Source organism: Neodiprion fabricii, chromosome 4, assembly GCF_021155785.1.
Source record: "Neodiprion fabricii isolate iyNeoFabr1 chromosome 4, iyNeoFabr1.1, whole genome shotgun sequence".
Taxonomy (NCBI): Eukaryota; Metazoa; Arthropoda; class Insecta; order Hymenoptera; family Diprionidae; genus Neodiprion; species Neodiprion fabricii.
In genome coordinates, this window is record NC_060242.1 from 34,696,867 (window position 1) to 34,714,962 (window position 18,096).

At 36.3% G+C, this 18,096-nt stretch overlaps 1 protein-coding gene across 5 annotated transcripts; it reads right to left on the reverse strand.

Moving 5' to 3' along the window:
- Positions 1 to 107: 107 nt before the first annotated feature.
- LOC124180295 (serine/threonine-protein kinase SIK3-like) lies at positions 108 to 17,473 on the reverse strand. 5 transcript variants are annotated; one of them, XM_046565620.1, is made up of 13 exons: positions 17,285 to 17,473; positions 9,236 to 9,532; positions 8,950 to 9,120; positions 7,119 to 7,242; positions 6,215 to 6,335; positions 5,781 to 6,021; positions 5,182 to 5,503; positions 4,868 to 5,004; positions 4,572 to 4,725; positions 3,710 to 3,847; positions 3,038 to 3,259; positions 2,720 to 2,916; positions 108 to 2,630 (listed from the first exon to the last, which is right to left on the reverse strand). In XM_046565620.1, exons 1-13 carry the CDS (start codon positions 17,435 to 17,437, stop codon positions 2,121 to 2,123), a joined length of 2,787 nt encoding a protein of 928 aa, XP_046421576.1. In that variant the 5' UTR covers positions 17,438 to 17,473; the 3' UTR covers positions 108 to 2,120. The 5 variants fall into 5 exon arrangements, with proteins under 5 accessions (XP_046421576.1, XP_046421577.1, XP_046421575.1 ...); XM_046565621.1 differs by having other exon boundaries at positions 3,038 to 3,196; positions 4,572 to 4,731; XM_046565619.1 differs by having other exon boundaries at positions 4,572 to 4,731.
- Positions 17,474 to 18,096: the final 623 nt, after the last annotated feature.

Here is an 18,096-nt window from a genome sequence, read left to right on the forward strand (position 1 = left end):
AAACCATGACATATTTTCTTGCATCCTTTGGGGTATACACATTTGATAATTCTGCAACTAAATGAGACTAAAAAAGATAATCTTAATTATCAGCGACCCTACTTTTCACCGCAAATGAATGCGATTAGAGTTTTTATATCCTTTTCAATTCTCTTCTCCTTTATCTTTTACTCTTTTACGACAGACGATTATGACATCTGTACATGGAGTTTTTTTTTCTTTCATATAGAACCACTCTTTTGTTTACTACATAAATGAATCCTATTTATGCAACTTCAGAGTTTCGTGACAACAACTAACGCTTCTCGATGTAACATTTTTTTCATCAACTGTTTGATTGATAAAACGGTTTCATAAAAACTGAACACTTGATATCACCTGAATGTCAGAAGATTTGGTCATATTCAATTTTTACCATTTTTTATCGTAAAATTATTTCAAAATTGGACATTTTACAAACTAAACCAAACGTTAATGTTGCAAGTCTCATTTGATGTTCGTTCGCGTACATTGGTGGAAGCAGTTTAGTATAATTTGTCAGCAAAATTGATTGGACCATGTATTTCTTACCTACGGCGGATGTTGCAAACAGTTTTTGAGTGGTGTCAAATATTTATAACTACATTAGCTATTCACAGTAACATGACGATATGATTTTTTATATATATACATACACTGGGTGCCCCAGGGCTATCGCACCACAAACTACCAATGTAATCATCATGAAAATCTGTGACTGAAACGTTTTCTATTTTTTTCAAAGTAAATTTATTGTTTGCGAAATAGAACCGTTTGAAATTGGTTAATCCGGTAGAGCATTCAATGGCTCAGAACAGGGCTTGCGAATGGTAATTTGATCATCATGTGCTCAGCAGCTGAATCATCAGATATCACCAGACTGGGCAATTTGAAATGACAAATTTCCTAACAAAAATAAAAAACCTTTCAGTCGCAGATTGTCATGAGGAACACATTGATAGCCCAAGGGGTGATAGTCTTGGGTCACCTTGTATACATATTTTCAAGAAGTCGATTATAAATAAAAGTTAAATGAAATACTGCGGTACAAACTGTAGTAATACGGGTAATGTAACACTAAACTTCATTTATCTCAATTGTTTTATTATATTCGAATTTCTGGAAGTAGATAGCTAGTTAGACGACAATTTTTGCCCACAAGACATCTTCGTAATAGAATTTTAAATCTCAAATACAAATAATTTATAAAAAATTGAATTTTACTTTATGACCGATCCACGTCAGGCAGAACACAAAATATTCATTGCAAAAAACCAGATATTTTGTTTCCGGAAGACGGTTTGTTGCACTACTCAGCTTGGGAATGAAAGTTTACAGATACTATATTATTCAACCACTGCTGCATAAATATGAATGATATCAAAGCGTTAACCCAAAATGTAATTAAAAAAAAAAAAAAAAACCAGACATACTGATGTATATCCACGATGTGAAAACATATTTTGTTTGCGGAAAAAAAATACTTTGAAGTCCAATCCAGGTAGTGCATCTGATTTGCTATGCAATGTCAGAAATAGGCCTAAATAATATTTTTTAGAGTTTTGCACAAATATGAATAAAATTCTATATTTAACATTCCTGTATGAATTACAAGAGATCACGTTAAAATTTTTGCGAATATGGGAATTATGAAAAAAATGAAACTGACCTACATACAACTCAACTACATACAGCAAGATAACGACAATCGCTATTCCCTCGACATAATTGACTACTCAATCCGACCCTTATTATATAGACTTTTTTTACATCTTTCATTTTCATTTATTTTTTAATTCGTTTTGTAAATCATGACTAGCCAGTTTTCTCCATTCCTGTATTATTACAGTGCAGTATTCATGTACAATTGTATTAAAAAATGTATTAAACTATTAAATCTACTAAATGTATCATGTACGAATATAACAATAATATGAAACAGTATAATCTAAAACGTACCATATGTATGCGTATGGTAGCATGCGTGTGCAATACTGTGACGTGCGGTGTATGTGGCACCAGGAATGTAATGTAACTTAATGTAATGTAACTTAGTAAAAATTTAAAAAAAGATGAAAGATTTGGTTACACGCAAGACATCGTCAAACAGTGATGCAGGATATCAACTGTTGACAAAGTTGACTGTACTGGAGTTGGTCCCCACTAATTCGTCGCATTTTTATCCCTTTGACCTCTTTCTCTTCAGATTCACATACCCTAAGTTCAATTTGCACGCCACCCGGATACTCTAAGCTAAGCCCTCCACCTTCAACTTCTTCTCTCGAGAATATAAAACCCTTAGGAGGCGCACATGCATCGATAATTTGCTTAACTCGACCTAAAATTGCATCTGAATTCAACCTACTCGATTCATTAGACAATGTCACCTCAACTTCCGTTGGTATAGCGACATTCAAGGGTCTACCAATACCTCTCGTTATACTCGGCCTCGACGGATCGCATGGTTCCGATATAATGAAGCTTGGAAGTGGTTTGTAATGAGGCAAAGCATCCTCTAGCGAATCCGGAGATGGAGAAGGAGAGGGGGAACCATCGACCAAAGTTACCTGATCGCCAAGAACGTCTGTTACGGATATTTGAGGCGGTGGTATCTGTAAGAAAAAATAAACGAGTCACAAACGAATTCCAATACGTTATTTTAACCTTCAGTATTATCTGTATAACAAACAACATTGCTTACTCTTGTTACGTCAATAGGATGCTCTTCCTGTATCATATCTAACGCTGGGCTATTACTAGGAGAATAACTGACTGGTGTTGTCGCTGGAGATCTATGGAGTCTAAGTGGGCTTAAGTCCAGTGGCGCAGCTGGAGGCTGCGCCGGTGTACCATGCACTATACTGCCAGCTACAGGGGCGGTACTCAGACCACTCAGACCTTTGATAAATAACATGAAATAAAATTTATAGGTACTTGATATTATGCTAAGAATAGAACGCTGTTATCTCCCAGAGATTTACAGCCAATTCTGAATTGTTATGTAACACATGATGTTAACCTTGAGTTATGGCAGCCACTCCTCTCTCGTGAACGGGACTTCCAGGGATACTAGCAGGACTATGTGAAGGTGACGCCAGTCTCTGCAGCTGTTGATACTCGTGCTGAAGTGCCTGAATGCCTGGGCCTGGAGGTCCCGATCCTTCTGATGCACGGCGTACTGGAGAATAACGCTCCGAAGTTACGTGCGTGCTTGGCTCTTTATACGAATCCCTACTACCCGCTACAAATACGTAAAATGAAGTTAAGAAAACCTTTTGATAAGTAGATAAGTATTCCAAGGACTGTAAGACAGAAAAAAATTATATACAATAAGAAGACCCTGAAGGGACTCGAAAATTAATTAAGTGGACATAATAGACATGAAACTATTTTTTCTGCAATTCCGCAACTAACTTTGACCGATTGGAGGAAAAAATAAGAATTTTTATCTTATTCGAGTTTCGAACTAATTGAAAAATCAACAAAAAAGAAAAACGTACAAAACTATCAACAATAGATATCCAATTCATGAACTCTATATGATAGAAGATGATACGTGTATACAGAAACTCTGATTACCGCAGTATGAAAATGTCAGTGACAATCCATATGATAATTCGAAGGATTTGCTATCAAAATTCGAACGAGTTACACGTTATACCAATGAAGCAGAATTTGTGACAAAAATTACCAGCATTAGGGAAGAACAAGGAGGTTTTCCTGTGTTGAGGGTGCGTAGGTGTTCTAAGGTGAGACGGCAGCAGACTTGGCGGGAGATACGCTCTATTCATCCTAGCTTCCACCTCCATGACCAGTTCCGGAGTTATAACTACATGCATGTTACCAACCAACGAGAAGGCATGGCAGTGCAGGGAGCACAATAAAACCATGCAAAATCAAACAAACAGAAAAACAAATGAAACACTAAGAACGGGATTTGATAATTTTTCGGGAAGATTTCAAAAACAAAAACTCAGAAAGCACACATAAAGGTACTACATTGAGCTGTGACTAAACAAAACGGTACATAGCTTGCCGAATTAGAAATTAACGGGATCAAACGAACATAATGGATTAAGATTAAGTAACAATATTTGCCAGATTATTTGATAGAAAGTATCTCTGTAGGATTAGCTTGTCTCGAACGAATTTTTTGATCAAGCTACGGTATTGAAGAAAAATATCCACGTGCCAAAAAGATTCTGCAAAAATCTCAACTTCTAGAGTGTGCATATTCTCATATGAAAATGTAAGAAAAAAATGCTTTACAAATTACAGTAGATATAAGTACATAAATAAAGTGTCAAGTATTGCCAAAATTTAACGCAATTCGATAACCAAATTATTGGTGAAACATATAAATAAACAACTGAATGATTGTAGCTGGTGAGTAGATGAATACATTTAAAAAGTACGAAACGAGGGAATAAAAATAAATATAAAAAAAAAAAACGGCTAATGCTACTTGAATGTGCAACTATTAAATTGTTCCTTGCAAACAACTAATATTAAAATTTCGTGTGAAGCGGTGATGTATTTTCCTCCATGTATACCTGGTCGTTGCATAACTGCAGTTACACCGCTGCGCCTTCGTCTATCAGTTCCTCCACCTCCACCTCCACCACCACCGCCTACACCTTCGCCACTGCCACCACCAACCCCTACACTTAGTGGCTGTGAGCAAGGTACCATCGTCGGACTGCCAGCCTGCAACTGTCGAATTGTTGAGAATTTTACCATAGCTCAGGTTTGTATAATGTAAAGAATGATGATCTACTTTGTGTGGTTACTTCTCTTCAGAAATCTCGTTGAATTTCCAAACAGCAGTGAAAACAAAAAATAAACTCACAGGCTGCAAACGCTCTCTGCTACCAGGTTGACTCCATCCAACATCGTCACTGTTTCCAGTGGTTGTACAGTGTTGTTGTTGATAGAACATGTGGAGATTAGCTCCCCCGTCGGAGGCTCTCCTTCCAAAACCACCTGCTAGAATGGAAATCAAAGAAAAAAATAAAGCTATTGAAAAGTAAAGAAAATCGATACCTGTTCCACCTTCATTTCTATGTTAGCAAAACCGTGATTTCTATGGTTACTGCTTAATTAATATATTCTTGCATGGTGAATCACAGGGGAATTGCTGAAAAAATAAGCTATTCAACTTACTTGCTCCCATAACGGTCGGTGGTTTGAGAAGATGCTGGTCTTTGGTTTGGAAGTTTTGAGGAGGTTGATGCTGAACAAGAGGGAGGTTTAGTGGAAGATTAGTGTGAGGCAGCAAATGGGGGTCAACATTAGACTGCAAGGTTGGCAATAGGGGAAGGGGTGGGTATCCCTGTATATAGGTACAAGTGTATGGATAGGGTGTTGGTGGCTGATGCGAAGCATCCCCAGGACCGACTGTGTGTCTCCTGGTTGCATGATAAGGGGTCCCAGAAGGCAAATGAAGGCCACTACGTTCCTCTGTTTCCGCTTCGGCTTCGCCAAACTGTGATAAAGGAAGAAATCAAATCACCACTATATAAAACTGTTCCAAATATGCCAAGAGGAAGAAGGAGATATTAATGACAATTGAATAAATCATTCACAAATATATTTATATTTGAATTAGACATCTACTTGATTAAATATTAATGTTATATGAAAAACGTTAGGAATTACGTGGTCCGTGAATTTAGAAACAGTATTTCAAATAATAAGGTTTTAATATTCGTTTTAAACTGATATGAATATTGAGAAAAATGCTGCTCTCTATTAGAATTTACCTTTTCCAGTTGATGAGCACCGTCAGGCATGTAGTCCCCGGGTATACTTTGTATGCTGGGAATGCTGGGCATACTTGGCTCAAGCTGATCAGCCAGCAAGTTATATATAGCCGAAACATGGTCAAAAGCATTACCTTGCACGGCTTGTAATACCGTGTCCGGACTGAGACCAGGTAGCCTGAGCATATGTTCCAAAACTAATTGATTAAGTTGTGGCGGAGGTGGTGGCTCGGCACTGTACCTAAAAGATGATAAGTTTCGTATATCATATTCAGAGAGACAACACTGTTCGCTCAGATTTCACTGATATATATTTCTATCTTAATGGTATGTCAAGGATGATGATAGAAAATTTCATGAAACTTCTTCCATTTTTAAGATAGTTAGAATTATGCGACTTATCTATGAAATGTTTAAATATCATATATACACACCCTCCTGGCTCAGGCTCTGTCAGGCCATCTCCAACCATCCAGCGATGGGTCAAGATTTGTGTCATACTTAGTCGTCGTTCTGCTTCCACAACAAGCATGTGTCTAATTAGTCGTTCGCACTCTGAAAATTAACACCCAATTGTGCATTAAAATTTGTCTCTGATACTCGATAATAGATTCACTTTGAATACAATTAAACCTTATCTCTTATAGTTATAGTGTAAAAAAATTCTCAATTCCATCCAATTCTCAACGAAATCTATTGATATATGACTGTTATAATTGGTATCGTTCTCGCTTAAAATTATGTCCACTGTCAAATTAATCAATTCTTTCAAATTTGTAATCTGTATATGTATAGAAGCTATGAATTACGAATCTCAAGAATGATTTTCATATATTATAATTAGTGCAACAATGATTAGAGTAATTTTCCATAAATGTTCGTAATCATTTCAAATATACTTTCTGATCAAGGAATGAGATTTGACTTGCTCATCAAATTAATCAGAATTCTACCCAACAATTACTACTAAGTCCAGCATTATTAAATGTATTTTTCCAAACGGTTTGAAATGAAAAGATGCCTTGGTAAAGAAACAAAGAATTGAATAAATTAAACTGTACGATATGAAGGGGAAAAAATCACGGTATATGTGGTGCGATAAAGTTATTGGTTTTGCAGAATTAAAAGAAAAAAAAAGATAAAAGCCTTCGAACCTGATTTTAATACGTAATTTAATTGAATATTACGATCTTCTCAATGCTTCTTATTGATGCAACACTTTATAGAAGAGTCCAAATAGTCATGGTTAAGCCATGAAAATTATTACTGTCGATAGAGGAAAGTAGCGTCTGGATTCCATTTAGAGGAAGCACTGTTAATTTCTGAATTTCTACTCACCTGCAGACATGAAATAAGGTATCCTAAATTTCCCCGAGATCACCACAGAGCGTAGCGACTGCATTGTAGGCCCATCAAATGGCAGGGCACCACAAACTAACACGTACAATACTACACCAAGGCTCTGTAATAATGTTGTAAATAACCATTTAAATATCTGTAAGTATGATACATTATTTCGAAGATCATAATGTCATGAAAAAGCGTTAGATAGAACAACAAGACTTTCATCAACAGTGTGTGAGATCTCGAAACCATTTAAACGTTAACCAAATTGCATATAGTGAAAAGAATAAAAGGTGCTCAATACCAAACTAAAGATGATTAAATGTCAATTTATCTCCCACTGAATAATGCCACTCGAGAATGTTATATTTCTTAGCTCTTTTGTTGCAGGTTTAGATAAGAATATTACAAAAAACTTGATTGTTAATCATGTTATAGAGCGAGTATAGCAAGTAGTATACAGAAAAAACGAAAAAATAGAATCAATATAACATTGTATTCAAGTATGTATATAGATATACGTATGTCGGAGAAAGACCGGATAACACTCTCGAACTATGTCTTTGGCATTTGGACCGCATTTTCAACCACCGTTTATTAACAAGGCAAAACTTAAAACTTCAATTGACCGAACTTTTGAAAGAGATTCAATATTTAAATATTTGATCGACACGTTAATTCAATTTCGGGCTTGCTTTTTAATATGATCAGCTTTTTGAAAACAGCTGACTTTCGGAACAATAGAAGACAACGACGGATGTCAACTCCATTATTTCATCATCCTTGACACGGATTGAAAAATTTTATCATAATTTTATAATATATTTCTTTTTATATATAAGTTAAATAGCATCATTTTTATTAGCCTTATACAGGGTGTCCCTAAATTGCCTCCCACGGACTAGCCAGCATGATACCTTGTTAAAATCCAACCGAGAATTTCTTTTCCGGAAGCTCGTCCGACGCATAGTTTTTGAATTATAAGCGATAGCGTTAGGCCAATCAGAGTGCACCATTTCATCTGGATTTGCCGCCACGGAAATTGCTGTTTTGTTCGTCTGGGTGAATTATTATTATTCGGTTACAAAGTAAATATCGACACCTCCCCTCACTCGCTGTTGTACCCCTTCTCGAGCGCTGACCTCGGTATTGTTGCCGCGGCACACGCTGCCGGCCGCACATCCATGGGCGCACACTTGTGTGTGTAAACAGAAGCGCATCCTCAAGAATAAGGGATACAGCAGCGAGAGAGGGGAGGTGCCGATATTTAATTCGTAAGCGAATAATAATAATTCACCCAGACGAAAAAAACCGCAATTTCCGTGGCGGCAAATCTAGATGAAATGGTGCACTCTGATTGGCCTAGCGCCATCGCTTATAATTCAAAAACTATGCATCGGACGAGCTTCCGGAAAAGAAATTCTCGGTTGGATTTTAACGAGGTATTATGCTGGCTAGTCCGTGGGAGGCAATTTAGGGACACCCTGTATATAAGGGAACAATAATTATAATATGGTCCTTTAATTTATACCAAAGTCATACAAAACTAAGTAACTGCTTATAAAAACTGCGTGTATTTTACATTTAAAACTTTCGGAGCATAGAGCCGCATGTTCCATTTGACGTAGAGGGTTAAAAATTTATACAGATTTTTTTCTAATTGTTTGGAACAGATCTGGGGGACATCACAATGAAAATTTGTCCTACCCCGAAATAAGGACTACCCTAATATATGTGCATGTGTGTATTCAAATCAACTTGTAATTAGTAATTAAAGTAAAGAAAATCAAAAGTGAAGTTTGTTTTGCAATCCACTGACACATACCCATACATCTGCTCTAGGCCCGTCGTAAGGCGCTCCTTTGAATATTTCAGGTGCAGCGTACGGAGGAGAACCACACCACGTGCCAAGGGGTACACCAGGCGTATATTCATTGCTGAACCCAAAGTCGGCCAACTTTATGTTATTGTCTGCGTCAAGTAGCAAATTCTCAGCCTGAAATTAATGTTGCGTTTAATTTACATAATCTCTGATCGGTAAAGAAGAACCAATTTTACACTTTCGAACTAATAGAATCACTAGAAATAAATTGTGCAAAATTGACAGTTACCTTAAGATCTCGATGAACGACTTTCTGTTGATGAAGGTAACACACAGCATGAACAATCTGACGAAAAACACGTCTCGCCTCTGGTTCGGACATTTTTCCATTCCTAACTACATAGTCAAATATTTCCCCTCCAGCAGCATATTCTGTTACCAGGTATATCATTCTTTCTGTTTCCATAACTTGATACAGTCGTATGATGTGTCGATGCCGAAGCCTCTTCATTATGTGCACCTCGCGAAAGATTTTTGCTAGATTTTCTTCGTTCAATTTCGTTTTGTCTATTATTTTGATGGCCACCTGAAATAGGAATCAAACGAAAAAAAATCATTTCACCTCTGATTAAATCATTTTCCGAGTATGAATTCTAAGAATTAAAATTTTTCAAGATTTCACTTCATATTAGTGTAATCAAATGAGTTGAAAAGAAGACGTTATAATAATTCTCATGACAATTCCTTTGAAATGAAAATCTGTTGACTTATGTTTATTCAGCGTGTATAAAATGGTGTGTATTGATCCACAAGGCTGGCACACGCATCAAGATTCAATAGGACATACAGTCAGCGAAATCATGTGACAGACATGCTAAATGATAGCAAGTGGTAACTGGCAGAAGGACTCCGATCTACACGCGCTCATCACTTATACCTTATAAACGAAGGATTCTCCCCCCTTTGTGTCGCCGCATGAAATAAGTGCTGCTCACTAGCCCTTTTCATGACGCTGTACAATGACAATAACGTTTCTTATACTTGCCCGTTAGACAAGTCGTGACACAATAATTGTCTTGGCAAACTTGATCTATTTAATTTCTATGATGTGTGTACACTGCTTCGTCGTCAAATATTTTTTAATATGTTGACAACTAGTTTTTTTTTTTCTTTTCTTTTTTCTCGTACAAAACAGTGACGATAAGTAAGAGCACGATGCTGTATTCTCAATTTCCCAATCTTTCATCTTATCAAATCTCAGCTTATCACTACATTTGGCGATAAATAAGATTCCCATCTGGGAGAAAAAAAAAAGAGTTAAGGTCGTCTTGATTTCTGCAAATAGAAATCAAAGCTCGTGTTTCAACAACCAGAAAAGAAGGGTATTCATGTGTAGGCTCATTAATTTAATTATACATGTCGACAATTCAATTACAATACAAACAATACGCATTCATAGCGAATTCCCAAACGATAGGTTATTCAAGGTGTCTACTAAAATGTGAAATGCGAAATTACACGAGAATTTTAATTCCTTTTCATGTGCATTGAAAAAGGAACATTTTCTTACTACCGTCTAGACAGTCGTAATTTCGATCATTTTACGTTTTGTTGGAGAGTTTAAAAATTGCAGGAAGATCTATTGGCTTCGTTTTTATTTCAAAATTTTAAAAGAAAGAAAGAAAGAAATGCACTTGCGGTAAGAATTCGCTGAGAATATCAGGTTTTTCCATAAGATACATACAAAATTCCCGGCGAATGTCAGATTTACCGGGGTTATTCCAAAAATTACTGGCACCTTATTGCGGTAAAATTTCCATAATATCAATTCTAGCTTATGTATAAATGTATGTACAATACATGCATATCCAACTATCTATTGTATACATATACATTCCTATATCTCATCTACTAGCAACAAATTCGCAACACGTGCGCGCGCGCGTAACAAATCGGTTCAATGATCCAACAGCCTTCATTTATACTGTATGCATATGCCGTAAACGAAAAAGAAATGTATTGTCTATAGTAGTTAATGCCACTAAACTCCTTGTTTATCCCAAAATAATAAAAAATTTTCAAACGATTGAATATTATTTTTAATCACGTATTGCAATTGTGATGAATTTTGTTCTCTTCGATTATTCCATGCATAGAATATCAGTTTATTTTTTTATTATTCGTTCGAAAAAAATTTTTCTCAATCAACTCAAGTACGTACCACTAAATTTTAAACAGACTCAGTAATCGGAAGAAAAGAAAAGAAAATTTTTAAGAGCATCGTGATACGAATGAAAAATCATTTCTGACGTCACTTATGACATAACACCGCGAGTGAAACAAGATGATCAGAAATGATAAGGATAAACGGTATTAGACTCATTCGATAGTAGTATACATACCTAAATACTGATTTGAAGAATTGAACCAGACTGTTGAGAATGAACGATACACTTAGCTGTAACTTATAACTCTTTTGAATGATAGTGGTAAGCATTCTTATATTAACACCCGATTTACATCCATATTTTGTACACTTAGAAAACTTTTCAACATATTGCTTTGCGGTTCTTTTCTATTCCCGATAATATACTAATAGGTTCTCAATACTCGAGAGTAGTTATTGCGATATAATGTAAGCTATTATTGACAGAAGCAAATTGATTGAAAAAAATCGTGAAAATTGGAGGAATAATTCACTTCCGAGAAAGTTATCCCTCTAGAGATACATGTACATGTTTTACGTAAACCGTAAGTTTTTAGGGTCGCTGATTATAACGAATCTGATGTCAGATTTAAAAAATTCAAGATGGCGGATCCAATATGGCGGATAAAAATTTTAAATTCGATCATATCCGGAAAAAAACTACGCAGGGGTTTTCGGAGTTGCTGATTACGAATCTGAAATCAGGTTTTGAAAATTCAGTACGGCAAATCCAATCAGCGAGTCCGTAAACGCCTGCATAGGGTTTTTTGACCGTATTCGATCAAATTTGAAATTTTCTTCCGTTATATTGGATCCGCCATTTTCAATTTTTGAAATTTGATCTCAGATTCGTAATCAGCGAGCCTAAAAACCGCAGTATACTAATATTGTTATAAAAGTTGACTCAGAAGAATAATGTGTGACACAAGGGGATAAATGTACGTAAATGCTGCACGGACAATACTGACAATGAATTAAATGAAACAATAGTTCGTGCATAAGTATATGCTATACGTAACATTGAATTGAATAACATTATGCCGTCGAATATTTCCCAACGTGTCTGTCCATCGATTTTACTCCAATCGTACAAACCGAGTTACTCGCACCGCGCTCATTCATGAATTATAGCATTCGATATATATACGAATATCTCATATATAATCAAGATAGGGCGAATTATAAAGTATATGAATTAGAAAGGACTGAAATCAGCAAGAATTTAATCTAGAAATCTTAAAAATCTCGTTGGGAGGAAATATTTATTATTTTTTCCTCATCTTCATCCTTATACATCTGTCAATAAAATTCTACGGGTTTTTCGCTAAACGTCGATTGACAAAGAAGCGCATTGATATTTACATCGATACAACCATGTATAACGAATACGTATATAACGAGTACGTATGTAACGTTAAATCATCAATTAAGTTAATCAATTAATTATCATTAATATACTGACAGATGCATATATCCGGTGTGTTCTACTTACGATTTCAACCTTGTGTCTAAAATTCACGTTCGAGAAACGTTTCATTCAATCATTTCGCAAAGTGAGCGGAGAAGAAAAGTGTTAAAAATTGAAATATCACGTACACATCTGATCGATTATAATAAAATCACCGCCAACCTATCCATCAATGAATAAATCTACGTTTAAATTTTTTGACATAAATTATATTATGTATCCTATAGAGTATACATACTTCTTGGTAAGATCGAATAAAAAATTAGTATCGTCGTAACTTGCGGATAAATCTAATAAAATCGTATACGTTATAAAAGCTGTGCAAGGATAATTGTAACGAATAAAATATCTCCGATAATCTTTTCCACTTAATCGTGAAAAATAAAAAGGAGGCAAGGGGGCCGTGATTATTGGTAATTTGTTTCCTCTGTCACACACGCAGCTCTAATTTGTAATAGAACATATGTGTGAAATTCGTACATACATATTTAGCGTGTCTCTCTATCTCTCTCTCTCTCTCTGTTGGCCAACAGAACGGAGTAGATTCCCGTGACGTCACACCGACGTCACGTGCTACTCCGTGTTAATATATACGCGTAACACATGCCTATTTCGCACATATAACGTGTGTAGACGTTCCCCAGCCGCAACTGCCGCACTTGTTCGTTATAACGAGTATAATCTATATTGTACGTATCTATACATCGTGCGAGAATAAAGAGAAAGAAAAAAACGTGCGATGTTGTACATACATCGACGATACATATTTGCAAATTGCACTTACGAGCGCGTGACAGTATAATAAAACCGAAATTCTGTCAATTATCGTATTATATACACGCTTTGGATAATTACAATCGTTTAATAATGGGCTTCATAGTCGATGTTAATCGCAAATATGTACGTATATATGGTGAACCGGTATTTGAAAAACCAAAACGATGTAAAACTTTCAACGATTCGAAATTAGTATAACAATTCGAATATCTATAGACGGAATGTTCTTGGCTTTGCAACAAAATACTGCATCATGTGTTGTAACGTTGCATGAATAATCACGCAGTTGTTAATTCGCAATGAGAGTGAATAACTGAAAAGAAATTGAAAGTGTAACGGGACAACGTGTGAATCTATTCTTGTCACATGTGTTGCGGTTTACATATTATGTACAAAGCGCGCCGCCTCTGCACAACGTGTGTCTCTTTAATTATGTATAAGAACGAGAAGTGATAAACGATGATCGCGTTAATTTTATTGAGTATGATATTAAATATAATACACAGTATTTTAAATCCTCTTGTTGAAAATAAAAAATCTCATCAGTACATAAATCTGCTGCACGGTGCATAAGTGTGCGTAAACTTATTTTCCGTGGCGACAGGTTTGGTTTTTCTTTTTTTTCAAATTCTTTCCTTACGTTTACTATTATTCGCGCCAAGTTGAAATTTGATCAAAAACGTGTCTTATATATGTATACACCGGCATTAATATTAATTGTGTAACAAGAAGGCACACTCAATCTTTTCGGGCCGAGCGTAAGTGTTCAATATGAGTCGTAGGTGAGCCGAAGCGAATATTGCTAATATTACGCGAGGAGGCGAAAAGACCTTCTTGTTGCACACGATTCTTTATGGGTATAACAAAAGTACGTTACGCGTTTTTTCACGAAGCACGAAATTGAGGTTAGGGTCGCGTAATGTTACATTTGTTGCGACAGCGCATGCGCGCAGTATAGAAAATACCATTTTTAACTCCTAGGAGTGAAAACGGATACGTTTTTTACGGAAAAGACGCATGAAAATAAGCGTAAAACATTCTCGCGTTATATAAAATATTATGTACAAGCGAGGCAATATATTATATTACGGGACAGAAAACATACGATGAGGAGGAGGAGGAGCTGTTGTACTGTATAAAACTGATGCGTATACATACGCGTATATAGTAATGTGGATGTGTGTTTTTGCGCGGCGAGATAAGTTATCGTATACTATATAATATCAAGTGGCTAGAAAATTTTGTACAGTACCAAGGCTTCACCCAAAGCTGTTGATTCGTGCTAATTGTCACTAATTATCTTCCAAGTCCGATGGCTTTAGCGGCATAACGGACAATCCGCCGGCAGAGACAATCCCCTCGCGATTCAGGCTTGCAGTGTATTACACACGCGTCTTTATTATTCTCTAATTACATTTTATTCCTTCTGCTTTTCTTCTTCTCGCTAACATACGATAATAATTGAAGAGGAGAATTGAAAAAACGCTGTAAGTGCCTGCAACTCGAAAGGAAAAAAAAAGAAAGAAAGAAAAGGAAGAAAAACTGTTTTTTCTTTACTACATAGTTATATATCGCTTGGAATTATTGTTGAAAAAAAAAAAAAAAAACAAGCATGGAACTTTCAGATTTGTTTAATTCCGGTATTAACCTCTTTAATTATCGGTACTAGACGAGCGACGCGGTAATCGTTACCTTCTTTTTATTTAAGACGAATAATTCGGCTGCTCACTATATAATTCAATATTTCACTACATTTACAAGTAATTTAAATTATACGATAATAATTATATTATATCTCGTGTTCGGTTGATATAAGTGTAAATATAGTACATACACATGTCATTTTATCCGTATTCATCATTTGCGTACGAAGAAAATGATAAAAATTATATTTTCGAGTAGTAATTTGAATGCCTTCCTTCCTCCCCTGTACAATAATTCGAATCTGCGAGTGCGATCCGATGATCGCAGCGATTTCATTGATTTATTATTCTTATATTATCTGCATAGCATTTAAACTATATGAGAAGTACGATGCTGACAAAACACAATTCAAGGTTCGCTAACTATACCTTTTATGTAATATTATGAAATTGATAAACGTATATAATAGAATGGAAAACGACGCTGTGTGTGTATGTATGTATGCATGTACATTAAATGGCATTACATTAAGTTATACATTCACTAAGGACTGCTAAAGGCACAGCCAGCCAAAGGCGGCATTACGTTGTGAAGCTCGTACCGAGGGCACAGAGATAACCACAAAAAATTATCTCAGATAATTTACTACACTACGCAACGTGCAGTTTTCAAAACTCCGTAATGATGATTATTTTTACGTGCCCTTTTACATTGGTCTTACGGGATGAAGAAAGGATTTAAGAAAAAGCATTTGGCGCGCTGCTGTCTGTACAACTGCGCTTGTATTAGACTCGTAGATTAGGTCGTTCGATCTACACAAAAAGTAAGCACTCAGTATCAGCGAAGTTTCCCCAGTTTTCATCTGAAGGAAAACAAGAAACAATTACAGGAAAACCGCACCGAGTGAGCAATTTTTTCTATGACGGAAAATTCAATCTGTGTACGTGTAAAGCGTAAGTTATTCGAACAAACGAGAAATAAAGAGCACATGCGTGAAGTAATTGGAGTGTTTTTTGAGAGTATCACCCAACGCAAATACGATATGCAAACGAAAAAAAGAAAAAAAGACTAAAGCCTTATTATACTAAAGGAATAACTTTTTGCGTTAGCGAGATTGCCTCGCGATAAAAAGAATTTGTTTACATTCGCAGAGTAAGAAGTAAGAGGGTATAAAAAGTTGAACAAGTGTTTCAAAAAAATTAATATCGCGAGTATCATCAATGTTAAATCTGCACCAGCAGCGTATTGTAAGTAAATAATTTCACCCGTTATTTTTTCGTTCAAACGAACGGGTTTTCCAACACGCGACCACAGCATGCCATCATCTTACAACTGAGTTTGCAATTATCTAACTTGTCAAGTTTATCGGTCGCAATTGGAAGGACTAAGTGAAGGAGGAGGAGTGGGAGGGGGGATTCCTTTTTGTCTTTTGCCTCGGAATTTTTGAAACTTTCCAACGATGTACTTATTTAGCGGTTACAAAATGGCGACTGTTGAAAATGAAAATAAAAGCTAGTGACCAAAGTTCTGTGCATATAGGTATTATGATGTATGTATGCATGTATTTAAGTGTGTGTATGCATGCATGTTTGTATGCATGTATGTATCTACGTACGTATGTACGTAGATGCGTGTGCAGTTCGCTTTTTCGGCGAGTCAAGATCGGCGTTTCTCTCTTTTCAAATGTAACATATTCACATAATCATTATTTGTTCAATTGATTGGCAATAAAACGAGCTACTTTGATGTGATTACGCAGGGATACCGTAGATACAATACACCGCATTCGAGTTCTTTACTCGCACAGAGGCATGTGACGTAAACGAAAGTAGCGTCAATAAATAAATATTCGCTCAAATATCGCGAGTGGCGAAATTTGACGATAAAAAAATACAAATTCAAGACAGAAAAAAACCCCGCGATATCAGCACCTCAGATCGCTGTTTGTTGTTGTACAGATTAAGATTCAAATTTCTTCTTTAAATGGTAAAACGATCGGTTAATTTGTTTAAAATCAATGTAGCTCGTCGATTGTTGGCGAGAGGCGTAGGAGATAAGTGACTATCGTTGTGTTTTTTCCGATAGCTGCTGATTATTGACGTACACATCATACGGGACGATGCGGAGTAGTTAATTTTGACAAATAATTCGTTTAATTCTGATTTTTCACGTAAATTTGATGACAAAATGATGGATTCCAGACTGCCAGTGGGATAGGTTTAGTAAGTAAAGGGAATTCGTACCTTAGATTTTGTGACAACGTGGGTGGCCATTTTGACAACGGCAAAGTTTCCTTTGCCGATGGTTTTCTCCAATTCGTAGTAACCGACGCGGATTAGTTTATTAACCGAACATTGCTGTGAAATCTCATTGTGCGACGATGTCGCGGATGCCATTTTTTGATCACTTGACTCGCTCGACCCGTCGCCAATCAGCTACTGGGCTAGTACGACTTGAAGCCCACTAGGAGCGCGGTTATCTTAACTCCGCTCGCGCCATCGCGTGGCTATTTTGCAACTTGAGACCGTCACGTGGTCATCGTTTTGAAATAATCGGACCTCCTTGAATCGGAGTATCGGACCTTCATTGATGATCCAGCGACGTCGGATCTTTGCTGAAACGTCGATGAAGGGATACTAACGGGTTAATTTGATTGCGATAAGCGTGTGAGAGAACGAGTTTTCGGAATCCAGGTACTTTGTTCTCAATCAAACAAACCTAAACTAAATTGGCGGGGAACGAAAATGTACCCAGGGCTGGCCGTCTTTGCCTACTTGTCAGTCAGTGGTCGACACCAACGAATCGCGAGTACGTTTGATTACCCATTGGTCAGTAGACGATCAGAGGGCGTACTTTTCAATTTGCTAATCAAAGTTTCATGTTTGTTTTGAAACCTCCTTGCATGGTACTTTACCGATGTCCACACAAAAAGTCAGGCTACATCGGTGACACTTGCATCAGATCTGTACAGATATGGACAAAAATATACCTATATCTATTCAATTCTTGATGAAAATGAAAATTGACTTTTGCCATACAATTTTAATGATTTTTT